A 12,650-nucleotide genomic window follows, 5' to 3' on the forward strand; every position below is an offset into this window, starting at 1 on the left:
TATTAAAAGTTGTGCGCAATATTTTTCTATAGACACTAATGTCACACACAGCAAACAGCAAAACCACGGACCAAACTAAATCTGAAACTTTCGACATCTCTCGCCTCAAAGCATGTGTTTCCATGGTAACTTCCTCTCTGTAGTTTAAAGGGGCGCATAACGGAAGTGACGATGAAGTTGTACGGAAAGACGCTCGTCGGACAGCCGCTACAGGATCAATATATTTACGGGAATAAAAACATGCAGATATGCCTATTTTAAAACAACAACAACATAGAATTCAAAGAAACAAGCTGGAAGTATTAACTTTTTAATGTCACGCTCACGGACAGCGTATTTGACATGTGGCGAATCTCTGTTAAAAAACTTTGTGCTTTTTGTCTCTGCGCGTGTGCGTTTGTGTTTTTAATCATGACATTTCAGGTAAAATATTAACTTTATCTTTTATCTGAAGCTTCAAATAGTCGGCAAAGATTTGAACACCTAACCATCAAATGTTGTTTTATGGCGAGAGCCTGTGTCTCTAAACTTAGTAAGCGTCTCACCTAGCCCGTGCACGCGCTCGATTCCGTGGCGTGAACGCGCCTACTCGTAGCAGCTCACTGGGGTTTGAGACACGGCCATGCAGAACACCACTATAAGTGTGCTCGCTTTAAAGTGTCTCTTGTTCACAGGTGGCTCTCGGGATCTGCTCAAGTCTCTCACTAACATCTGGATAAATCTCTGTCCTTTTCCTCATCCCTGGTATTTCCTTTTACTAAAATCTCCCCTTTTCCATCCTTGCAACCTGACATATGAAATAAATAACAGCTGATTTGGTTGATATTTTCACTATTAGATGTATTGCATGTCTCATATAGGAGTTTTCTCCACTTCTCTAACAAATAAAACAGCTTGTAGAAGAAGTTTGTGTCTGCAGACAGAGTGAGATGTCCTTGTCGTCCTCCTCATGTGTGCAGTGGTCTCAGCCGTCCTGTACTCTTCTTCTCCTCCTCTTCTTCTCCTCCTCCTCCTCATGTGTGCAGTGGTCTCAGCCGTCCTGTACTCTTCTTCTCCTCCTCTTCTTCTCCTCCTCCTCCTCCTCCTCATGTGTGCAGTGGTCTCAGCCGTCCTGTACTCTTCTTCTCCTCCTCCTCCTCCTCCTCCTCATGTGTGCAGTGGTCTCAGCCGTCCTGTACTCTTCTTCTCCTCCTCTTCTTCTCCTCCTCCTCCTCCTCATGTGTGCAGTGGTCTCAGCCGTCCTGTACTCTTCTTCTCCTCCTCTTCTTCTCCTCCTCCTCCTCCTCATGTGTGCAGTGGTCTCAGCCGTCCTGTACTCTTGTCCTCCTCCTCCTCCTCCTCCTCCTCATGTGTGCAGTGGTCTCAGCCGTCCTGTACTCTTCTTCTCCTCCTCCTCCTCCTCCTCATGTGTGCAGTGGTCTCAGCCATCCTGTACTCTTGTCCTCCTCCTCCTCCTCCTCATGTGTGCAGTGGTCTCAGCCGTCCTGTACTCTTGTCCTCCTCCTCCTCCTCCTCCTCATGTGTGCGGTGGTCTCAGCCGTCCTGTACTCTTCTTCTCCTCCTCCTCCTCCTCCTCCTCCTCATGTGTGCAGTGGTCTCAGCCGTCCTGTACTCTTGTCCTCCTCCTCCTCCTCCTCCTCATGTGTGCAGTGGTCTCAGCCGTCCTGTACTCTTCTTCTCCTCCTCCTCCTCCTCCTCATGTGTGCAGTGGTCTCAGCCGTCCTGTACTCTTGTCCTCCTCCTCCTCCTCCTCATGTGTGCAGTGGTCTCAGCCGTCCTGTACTCTTGTCCTCCTCCTCCTCCTCCTCATGTGTGCAGTGGTCTCAGCCGTCCTGTACTCTTCTTCTCCTCCTGCTCCTCCTCCTCCTCCTCATGTGTGCAGTGGTCTCAGCCGTCCTGTACTCTTGTCCTCCTCCTCCTCCTCATGTGTGCGGTGGTCTCAGCCGTCCTGTACTCTTCTTCTCCTCCTGCTCCTCCTCCTCCTCCTCATGTGTACAGTGGTCTCAGCCGTCCTGTACTCTTGTCCTCCTCCTCCTCCTCCTCATGTGTGCAGTGGTCTCAGCCGTCCTGTACTCTTGTCCTCCTCCTCCTCCTGCTCCTCCTCCTCCTCCTCATGTGTGCAGTGGTCTCAGCCGTCCTGTACTCTTGTCCTCCTCCTCCTCCTCATGTGTGCGGTGGTCTCAGCTGTCCTGTAGTCTTCTTCTCCTCCTCCTCCTCCTCCTCCTCCTCCTTATGTGTGCAGTGGTCTCAGCCGTCCTGTACTATTGTCCTCCTCCTCCTCCTCATGTGTGCGGTGGTCTCAGCTGTCCTGTTGTCTTCTTCTCCTCCTCCTCCTCCTCCTCCTCCTCCTCCTTATGTGTGCAGTGGTCTCAGCCGTCCTGTACACTTGTCCTCCTCCTCCTCCTCCTCCTCCTCCTCCTCATGTGTGCGGTGGTCTCAGCTGTCCTGTACTCTCCTCCTCCTCCTCCTCCTCCTCCTCATGTGTGCGGTGGTCTCAGCTGTCCTGTACTCTTCTCCTCCTAGTCCTCCTCCTCATGTGTGCTGCAGTCTCAGCTGTCCTGTACTCTTCTTCTCCTCCTCCTCCTCCTCCTCCTCATGTGTGCTGCAGTTTCAGCTGTCCTGTACTCTTCTTCTCCTCCTCCTCCTCCTCCTCATGTGTGCTGCAGTCTCAGCTGTCCTGTACTCTTCTTCTCCTCCTCCTCCTCCTCCTCATGTGTGCTGCAGTCTCAGCTGTCCTGTACTCTCCTCCTCCTCCTCCTCATGTGTGCTGCAGTCTCAGCTGTCCTGTACTCTTCTTCTCCTCCTCCTCCTCCTCCTCATGTGTGCTGCAGTCTCAGCTGTCCTGTACTCGTGTCTCTCTCTGCAGGTTGTTGAGGAGCTGGGCCGGTTTGAGCAGGCACACAGCAGACGGCAGGTCCCGGGACAGGCGCCTGAGGGCCCGTACCCTGTGATCGTGTGGTGGTCTCCTCTGACGGGAGAGCTGGGACGCCTCGGACACTGTGGCCGCAACAGATGCTTCTTCACTGTTAACAGGTCCTATCATTCACATCCACAGACAAAAGCTTTTCTTTTCTATGGTGAGTTGTGGTGTAAACATTCATTTTATTCCCTCATTCATATTCATTTGGTATATATATCGAGGAAGGATGCAGCAATATTACAATTCGGTCCAATGCCAACAAGCCAATATTAAGATTGTCTAAATAAAATGCTATAAACTAGTATCCATTGCTTTAAATGCTACAAATAAATGTAGCCATCACAACATTATGATGTACAGTAGGAAAATGGAAATATATTTGCAGATTTGCTAAAGATTACATTTAACAGTGTAATTCAATTATTAGTGATGAACGTTTAGGTGAATGTTAGATGACAGCAAAGGTTATCTACATGAAAAAATGTAAATATCTAATATCAGCCGATATTGATAAAATGAAGAATCTGTAATATTGGGAATATAGTATCAATATATCATGCATCCTTATACCACATTTTATATGCTTTTTATTGAATAGACAGAAATCTCTGGGTCATATGGGGGTAGTTGCCAAACATAAACTCAACTTAAACTTTGTTTATCCACTGAAAATCATGCTTACTGGTTCATTGTTTTTTTTAATACTTTTTTTATATATTCTTTTAGTAGAACAGAACAGACTGGTCACTAGGGGTATCACACACACAGTTATGTTGTTCATATACAGTTCACTTTCATATACAGGGGTTCCTTTGTTCCTAATGTTCCTTTCAAGTCCATAAAAGGTTCAAGGTCCCCTCATAAAACATTCAAATCCAGAATATTTTCATTAGACAAATATTTCACATAATGAAAAATAGGAAGAGATTATCAGTATACTAATAATGATAAAACACACATTGCAGTACATTTACAATATCTCCCGATGTAAAATGTATCCATGTTTAATCTGTTTTTTCATATCATTCATATCTTTTACAACACTATCCACTGTATTTTGTTGGTGGATTGTCATTCAGCCATTTCTAAGTTATTGCTTTCTTACCAGCAACCAATAATACTTTAGAGTATTATTTTTTTTGTCTTGAGTATTAAGATCAGTTGGTATGTTTCCTAAATATAGGCTACTGTACCGAAGCTGTACTCCATCTCGAATCCCAATATCAATTTTATTTCAGTTTATTAAACGGTTAGTTCCAGTCCTTGATTCTGATTGGTCAATTTTTTCTTTTTCGTATTGGATGAGATTGTAGGGTATAGGGTTTAATTAAACCTTGAATGCAACTGTGCAGGTTTAACATGTTTGTCATAGGCCACCCATCTTAACAACCCTGTTTGTTTCTCAAGCTCAACATTTTTACATTCCTTGAATCAAATATTGAGAGGAACCAATGTCCAATGGCTCAGTTAATTAGAGTGCTTAATCTTAGTGGCTTTATCCCCTAATAAGGACGGGAGAGGAATGTCCGGCTAATTCTTTCCATCTCGCTTCATCATACTCATCATTACACAGACAAACTGGATATTTCAACTGTGCTTGCTGTGTAATAATCCTCCAAACAGGGAAGAAACAGTCTTCCTCTCTCCTTCGATAATTGTAGTGTTTAAAGTCTGACCCTAGGCTTCTGATTTTGCCATAATAATCTAGAGATCATGTAGTTCCAGTCATTAAACTGTTTTTTGGGAATCTCTACAGGGAGTGATTGGAATAGAAACTGTAATGTAACATTCTTATAATTTCAATTGGATTATACAGCTGATTAAGGGCATCCATCCATCTGTCCAAATCTACTTTTAGTTCTTTTGTTATGGACTTGTTATGGATATGGATGTGGATAGATTTTTGTCACATAACTTCTAAATATTGAATATTATTTGTTTTGTTCGTATGTTCTCCTGTGGTTAATAATTAACTAAATTTAATCTGTATCCTGACTACCAACCAAACTGTTCAAGGCATGGCATAAGTTTAGGTAAACTGGAGTCTGAGTCGGAGATTGTCATAAGAATATCGTCCGCATATATTTTGTGTTTATTTCCTTTAAATTGGAATCCTGGTATTTCTACATCTTTTCTAATTGCTTGAACAAGCATAATGCATCTCATAACCTTGTAACCAAAATAATAACCTAAATTGTAATGTGTTGTAAACAGCTGCTTTGAAACTATGTATTGTGAAAAGCGCTATACAAATAAATGTGAATTGAATTGAATTGAATTCATACTACACAGAGCAGAGTTCTTTAGTGCTAGCAAAGTAATTACTTATTCAAAAAAAGGACGCGATTTCGGACACAGCCTCTGTTTCGGTTTTGCTTTAGTTCTCCTTGTTCATGCGTCTAGTTTTCTCTATTTTTCTAACGTGTTATGTGTTTCCATGGCAACCCATTGTGTTCACCTGTTCCTCGTTTATTGACTCATTTAGTCTTGTGTGTGTGTGTGTGTATACCCCTGTTTAGTTCAGTCCCTTGTTGGTTCTTGTTTGTATAGCGGTTTGCTTTATTTATGCTTTTTATATATTTTTGGACCTCCTTCATCATGAATGTTGTGGTTTGCTTTTGGTGGATCTCATGTGAGATCACATAACTAAAAGCTCATCCACCTGGAACAGCAATCCCATGTTTATTTATTCAATCTTAATATTATTTTCAGTTTTTACAATAAACCAAAGCACCAATAGCATTCAACATAATTGCACAAATAGTGTTTACAGACCTTGTACTGAACCTTCTACTTGTTTGTTTTCATCAGGTACCGATTTCAGCGTTGACAGTCTCCCTCTCCCGAGACTCGAGCAGCACCAGTGGGCGCTGTTTCACGAGGAGTCGCCCAAGAATAACTACAAGCTTTTCCACGAGCCGCTCATTACCCTGTTCAACCACACGGCGAGCTTCAGCCGGCACGCTCACCTGCCCCTCACCACACAACACCTGGAGGGCATCCGCGCGCTCACCGCACACACACATCTGCTCCCTCTGGCCTACAAAAACCACCTGAGGAAAACCCTGGCGCCTGTGGTGTACGTCCAGTCCGACTGCCACCCGCCGTCCGATAGAGATGTCTACGTTCAAGAGCTGATGCAGCACATTCAAGTGGACTCGTACGGGCAGTGTCTTCATAATAAAGACCTGCCGCCCCATCTGAGAGACTCCACTGCAATGGACGATCAGGATTTCTACCAGATCCTCGCTCAGTACAAGTTCGTCCTGGCCTTTGAGAACGCCATCTGTGAGGACTATATCACTGAGAAACTGTGGAGGCCGCTCAAGATAGGTGTTGTGCCAGTGTATTACGGAGCTCCCAACGTACACATGTGGCTGCCGGATAACAGGAGCGCGGTCGTGGTCCATCCCGACGAGCCGCCGGAGAAGCTCGCTCAGTATTTAAAGAGGCTGGACAAGAATGACTGGGAATATCTTAAGTACCTGGAGTGGAAGCACAAGCGTGAAATCTCGAATGTGAATCTGGTGACAGAACTGAAGGAACGTCCGTGGGGTGTTCAGGATGTCGGTCAGGATAACTTCATCGACGTCTTTGAGTGCATGGTGTGCAACAGGGTCTGGGAGAATATCCACAGGCAGGAAAAGGTAATGACTTGATGTTTCTACATTTACTTGTTTTGAGGTAAAGGGTAACTCTTGCCAAATTGCAACCTAGGCTATTTTTGTAGCCTCATGTAAGAAACAATACTACAATTCAGAGTCAGTTCATTCGCATTCGGAGATCGACTATTTTTGACTGAAAAAATGCCGGCGGACGGAAACACTAACTGATAAAGTGAGTCGTACAAAACCTATAATTTGTTCTCAATGCTGGAGTTCATGTGTAGAGCAGCTGATGATACTTCAAGCAAAGTTTCATGTTGTGTCGAGCCTCCTTAGTGTTTTAAAAATAGCGATTTTTGATGCTATCGTAGTAGTGCCCCAAGCACTCCCATTCAAAAGGCAATTTGACCGAAAACGAAAATATGGATACGGTCAAACTTAAAAGTGGCGTTTCCATTCTAATTATGCTTTTAAACGAAAGTTTGCCTCGGGTAGATTAACAAAAAGACCCTAGGTTGCAATTTGCGAGTTACCCTTAAAGATAAATTGTTGAGTTGACTTGAGTTGAGTTAAGTAAATTATTGAGTTGAGGTTAAGATAAATTGTTGAGTTGACTTGAGTTGAGTTAAGTAAATTATTGAGTTGAGGTTAAGATAAATTGTTGAGTTGACTTGAGTTGAGTTAAGTAAATTGTTGAGTTGAGGTTAAGATAAATTGTTGAGTTGACTTGAGTTGAGTTAAGTAAATTGTTGAGTTGAGGTTAAGATAAATTGTTGAGTTGACTTGAGTTGAGTTAAGTAAATTGTTGAGTTGAGTTAAGATAAATTGTTGAGTTGAGTTAAATTTGAGTTGTTGACGTGAGTTGAGTTAAGATAAATTGTTGAGTTGAGTTGAGTTAAGTAAATTGTTGAGTTGAGGTTAAGATAAATTGTTGAGTTGACTTGAGTTGAGTTAAGTAAATTGTTGAGTTGAGGTTAAGATAAATTGTTGAGTTGACTTGAGTTGAGTTAAGTAAATTGTTGAGTTGAGGTTAAGATAAATTGTTGAGTTGACTTGAGTTGAGTTAAGTAAATTGTTGAGTTGAGTTAAGATAAATTGTTGAGTTGAGTTAAATTTGAGTTGTTGACGTGAGTTGAGTTAAGATAAATTGTTGAGTTGACTTGAGTTGAGTTAAGTAAATTATTGAGTTGAGGTTAAGATAAATTGTTGAGTTGACTTGAGTTGAGTTAAGTAAATTGTTGAGTTGAGTTAAGATAAATTGTTGAGTTGTTAAATTTGAGTTGTTGACGTGAGTTAAGATAAATTGTTGAGTTGACTTAAGATACATTGTTGAGTTGAGTTAAATTGTTGAGTTGAGGTTAAGATAAATTGTTTAGTTGAGTTGAGTTAAGTAAATTGTTGAGTTGAGGTTAAGATAAATTGTTGAGTTGAGTTGAGTTAAGTAAATTGTTGAGTTGAGTTAAGTAAATTGTTGAGTTGAGTTAAGATAAATTGTTGAGTTGAGTTAAATTTGAGTTGTTGACGTGAGTTGAGTTAAGATAAATTGTTGAGTTGACTTGAGTTGAGTTAAGTAAATTATTGAGTTGAGGTTAAGATAAATTGTTGAGTTGACTTGAGTTGAGTTAAGTAAATTGTTGAGTTGAGTTAAGATAAATTGTTGAGTTGTTAAATTTGAGTTGTTGACGTGAGTTAAGATAAATTGTTGAGTTGACTTAAGATACATTGTTGAGTTGAGTTAAATTGTTGAGTTGACTTGAGTTAAGTTGAATTTAGTTGAGGTAAATTTAGTTGAGTTGTTGAGTTGAGATTTAACTTAAGTCAAAACTTTTTGCTATTGTTAACTAGTTCTCTTTTATTCGGTCGATGACAGAAGCTGCCGTCTAAAGTCTGGCGGGCTAAAGAGAGCCACCTCAAGTGCCCATCTCCAAAACTGTTTGACTTTGCCGAGAGCTCAAGCTCGCCTCTTCGGCAGATGTGGAGATTCAGTTATGAGCAGTCCAAGAGAGAAGCCAGAGCGCTCGGACTGATGCTGCGCAGGAACAGAAACTTCACCGTCACACAGTTCTGGAGAGAAGTCTTTACCGACCCAGAGGAAACCGACACCTGAACTCTAGTCATCATGTTCATGCTGATGGTAAACCTGTGGGCTGCATTTCAGGACGAGAAAGGACTTCAAGGTAATGTGTAATTTATAGGGCTATTTTCATATGGAAAGTTATGTCATTCATAACATTATCACACATAATCTTTATATGGACATCAGTCGGTGCAATGCTCAGGATATGCACTAAACATGTGTTACTTAATTACTAATTTACAGTTACACTTTACAATAATGTCCTATTAGTTAATGTTAATGCATTAATTAACAATGACCAATACATTTGTTACAGTATTTATTCATCTTTGTTAATGTTACAGTTTATTTGTCTTTTTTAATGTCTGTTCAATTCAAATATTATTAACAGATGATGATAATGTATTTGTAAATGTTGCAATTAATGCTTTTGAAGTATTTTAATTGTTCATATTAATTAATGTAGTTGAATGGGACTTACAATTGGGACTTATTGTAACGTGTTTCCGAAATGTCTTCACCAGGGCAGGGGTGTCTAATCCTGCGACCCCGTAAACACACGTGATGCCGCTGTAAAGGTCTTCAGGATCATCAGGTGTGTGTGAGCAGGACGAGGCAGGGTTGGACACCCCTACTCTACAACAATAGTACAACAGGTCAATGAAAAACCTTAATTAAAACAAACTAACATGCAATTTATGGTTATGATTTATGCCATTTATTTTAAGTAATTTCTAATTATTAAATAAAGAAGAAGGATTTTGTTTTTACCAGTTCATAAGGTGGTACAATCACTTCACACTGTGTTGTATAACTCTCTGTAATAAAAACATGAAAGATGTGTGTCATTGTGTTTTTTGTTCATGGATTGTGACGTTCATAGTTTTATTCATAGATTCTGGTTGAAGATCTGCAACCAATCAGAGAGAAGCAAAGTTTTTTTTACAAATATTTACAGCACTGTGTTTCCTGAGCAATCTCCTTTGTGTTAAAATGCGATTGCAGAAGGTGAAACAGGTCTTGTGTGTTTTTCATCCGCCTATGTAGTCAATATTAGTCCTCAAGGCAGCAGACGTTGCCTTATATTCTTTAAACAAATGACAACTTTACACATTCTAGTATAGATGATAGGAGTCACAGGTTCCTTGTATAAAAGGCTTTAAAAAAAACAAAATTCCCTTGTTTATTGCAGTGTAGTCTTGAGAGAAGTGCTTCCTCTTCACCCTTTTTGACACTAGATGGAGACAAACATCCACAATGAATGTACACACATGTGCCATTCTGTATTTCATCTCTGAATCTAGACAAATAGCAATTTAATAGTGACGTTGATAATATTCTATATTTTATCCGCTGTATTGCTGCTCGAAGTGCTACTTTTTACTTCTGTATCTTTTTGATAGGTTGTTAAATTAGAATAAGGATTTGGTTCTTTAGTACAATGTTGAAAAAGTGTACAAGATGTTATAGCTAATGCTTATTGAGCAGTAATATTTACATTGAGTTATACGGAGATTACCAGCACACATTTGTGAATATATACACACCGATGAGCCAAAAGTGGATTGAACTTGTTGCTGCAGCATGTTGAATTGGTTTAAGATCTGGGTTATTTGGAGGACAACACCTCAAACTCATAATGATGTTCCTCAAACCATTCCTGATCAGTGTGTGCAGTGTGACGGGGCATTATCCTGCAGAATGAGCCACTTCCACCAGGGATCAGCGGTGTCACGATGGGCTGGTGTGCAGCAGTGTTTAGGCAGGTGTAGGTGTCAGACTGACGTCCACATGAATGGCCAGACCCAGGGTTTCCCAGCAGAACGTCTCCCAGATCATCACACTCCCTCTACCGGCTCATGTCGTCCCACAGTGATCCTGATGCATCACTTCCCCAGGTAAACAGCGCACATGTACACAGCAGGCCACGTGATGTGAAATAAAGTGGGACTCATTGGACCAGGCGACCTTCTTCAACTCCTCCAAGGTCCAGTTCTGACTCTTGCCCATTGTAGGCGCTTTCGCCGGTGGACAGGGTCATCATAGGCTCTCTGATTGGTCAGCGTCTACTCAGCCAATATACACAGCGAAGTGCGACACACCGTGTGTGACATTCCTCCCCATAACAGCATTAAAGTTTTGTGTGACTTGTGCCACAGTGGACCTTCTGTTGGCTCGGACCTGACGGGATAGCCTTCGCTGCTCAACACCGTCTCCGGTTTGTGTTTGATCCTCTTCAGCACTGCTGACCGGGAGCAACACACACACAAGCCTCGACGATTCAGAGATACTCTGAGCCAGTCGCCTTGCCATAACTGGCTCTGGTCAAAGACGCTCAGATCTTCATTCCTGCCCATCTCCTGCATCCAACATGTATCCAGACCTTAATATGTGGCCTTGTCAGGAGAAGATCAATGATATTCACTTCACCTGTGACTGCTCATAATGTTTTGATTCGTCTGTGTATATTTGATATTGAAGATGATTGTATAGTAGGTTTAAAATGAAGGTGTGGTTGGAATCCATGTAAAGTTCTGTTCATCTGCTACAAAAGTACAATTATGGATTCAAATGTTTTAATAACTTGTTAAAACTTAAACAGCAACAAGTCACTGGTTCACTTTTATCCGTCCATCAGATTATTTTGATAGTCACCAGTGGCATTTCAGACAGAAATACCTTAGATACCTAAAACCTGAAACTGGAGAAATACAGAAACTGGAATTGCAGATATTTTTCGCTGTAGACAGTATGAATCATTGCTTACTTTTCTTTGGTTAAGTCCAGAAATCATCATTCTGGAACAATGAGTTTTAGCTGTTGGCGAGTTTTTACATGTAATGCAGTGATTAACTTCTGATAGGTTGATAGCCAACTTAAAGGAATGTTAAACATGCACAGATTAGCAATATAACGACATGTGAAGGCCAAGAATGGTAAACCATACTGATACTGGAGCATTGGTCTGGAGATCAACAGGCTCCGATAGGATGAATGCAGTGCTGTTTTCTGGAAAGAGGCTGTGATAAGCGTCACGTTGAGCCAGATATGTCCCTCAAGAGCCAGGGTTATACGCTGTTACAAGCATCATAGTTGTTCAGCAGGAAAAGCAGTGCTTTGGATGCTTGTTTGTTTCCCCACTTGGATCCTTAACTAGCCTAACCGCTGTGAGATCCTGGCTCAGCCGGCTTCAGCAGAGACTGGTGGCTGACCAGCGTGTTTTGCATGGAAATTCATGCTGGTCAAAGTTAGTCTTTACTGCAGAGTCATGGTGGTGCCTTCAGCAGTTATCCAAGCCTAATCTAAAAAGTCTGGAAACTATAAATCTAAGTCTTCTTCATATTAGCCCTAGATGTTAAAGGAAAGATAGAAGTGGGTAAAGAAGAACAGTAGAGGTCTCTCTGGCTCGGTCTCTTGAGAAGAGCAGCAGCAGACCAACAGATGTCTGTCACCAAAAGAGAAAGTACAACAGTAATGTCTATATTTGATGTAATTGTAGGTCACTGGTTCGCATTGGACACCCGCAGATAAACTCATACTGTGTCCAGCACAGATGGTGCTGCTGATGATGATGGTTGTGAGAGACACAGCCTCTTTAACCACTGTTATCTCAAAAACACTTCCTCACACAGGCTCATTCTTGGGAAGCAAAGTGGACGAAGAGGAAACAACACTCACGCTTGCAGAATAAAGAAAAACTGCTTCTGATGGAGCTAAAGTGACTGACACAGAGCGAAGGAGAATACTTACAGTATTAGGTATGAGGAGCAGAACCCACACTAAAGGGTTAGATATCTAGTTCAGTCATGAAACTCCGGCTGATTGGTCCTTAATGCAATCTGCTATCACATAATTCACTACATGGCACAAACTGATTGGTCTCGGTTGCATTTGCATCCAGTGAGCTTCTTAATCAACATTTAACTCTTTCCCCGCCACTGACAGAATTAATCTAGCTTTCCGTGTTTTCACTGTTATACGGTAGGTGGCGCTATTACACAACTTCTGAAAGAGTACAGAATCTCCGGAGCAAAACACAGGCAAAAAA

At 41.7% G+C, this 12,650-nt stretch overlaps 1 protein-coding gene across 2 annotated transcripts; it reads left to right on the plus strand.

Annotated features, from left to right (window-relative positions):
• Positions 1 to 105: 105 nt before the first annotated feature.
• pofut3 (protein O-fucosyltransferase 3) lies at positions 106 to 9,380 on the plus strand. 2 transcript variants are annotated; one of them, XR_014626351.1, is made up of 5 exons: positions 106 to 423; positions 2,867 to 3,077; positions 5,732 to 6,567; positions 8,396 to 8,702; positions 9,127 to 9,380. XR_014626351.1 is itself a non-coding variant. In XM_084401038.1 (4 exons), exons 1-4 carry the CDS (start codon positions 343 to 345, stop codon positions 8,630 to 8,632), a joined length of 1,365 nt encoding a protein of 454 aa, XP_084257164.1. In that variant the 5' UTR covers positions 106 to 342; the 3' UTR covers positions 8,633 to 9,380. The 2 variants fall into 2 exon arrangements, 1 of the variants encoding a protein (XP_084257164.1); XM_084401038.1 differs by having other exon boundaries at positions 8,396 to 9,380.
• The last annotated feature ends 3,270 nt before the right edge of the window (positions 9,381 to 12,650 follow it).

Source organism: Rutilus rutilus (genome assembly GCF_951802725.1).
Source record: "Rutilus rutilus genome assembly, chromosome: 25".
NCBI lineage: Eukaryota > Metazoa > Chordata > Actinopteri > Cypriniformes > Leuciscidae > Rutilus > Rutilus rutilus.

Excerpts from the sequence above, each read along its gene's own strand:
- pofut3 (XM_084401038.1), top strand. The coding sequence starts at position 343 with ATGTGGCGAATCTCTGTTAAAAAACTTTGTGCTTTTTGTCTCTGCGCG. Across the intron at positions 3,078-5,731 it reads AAAAGCTTTTCTTTTCTATG|GTACCGATTTCAGCGTTGAC; the intron begins GTGAGTTGTGGT and ends TGTTTTCATCAG. Across the intron at positions 6,568-8,395 it reads ATATCCACAGGCAGGAAAAG|AAGCTGCCGTCTAAAGTCTG; the intron begins GTAATGACTTGA and ends GGTCGATGACAG.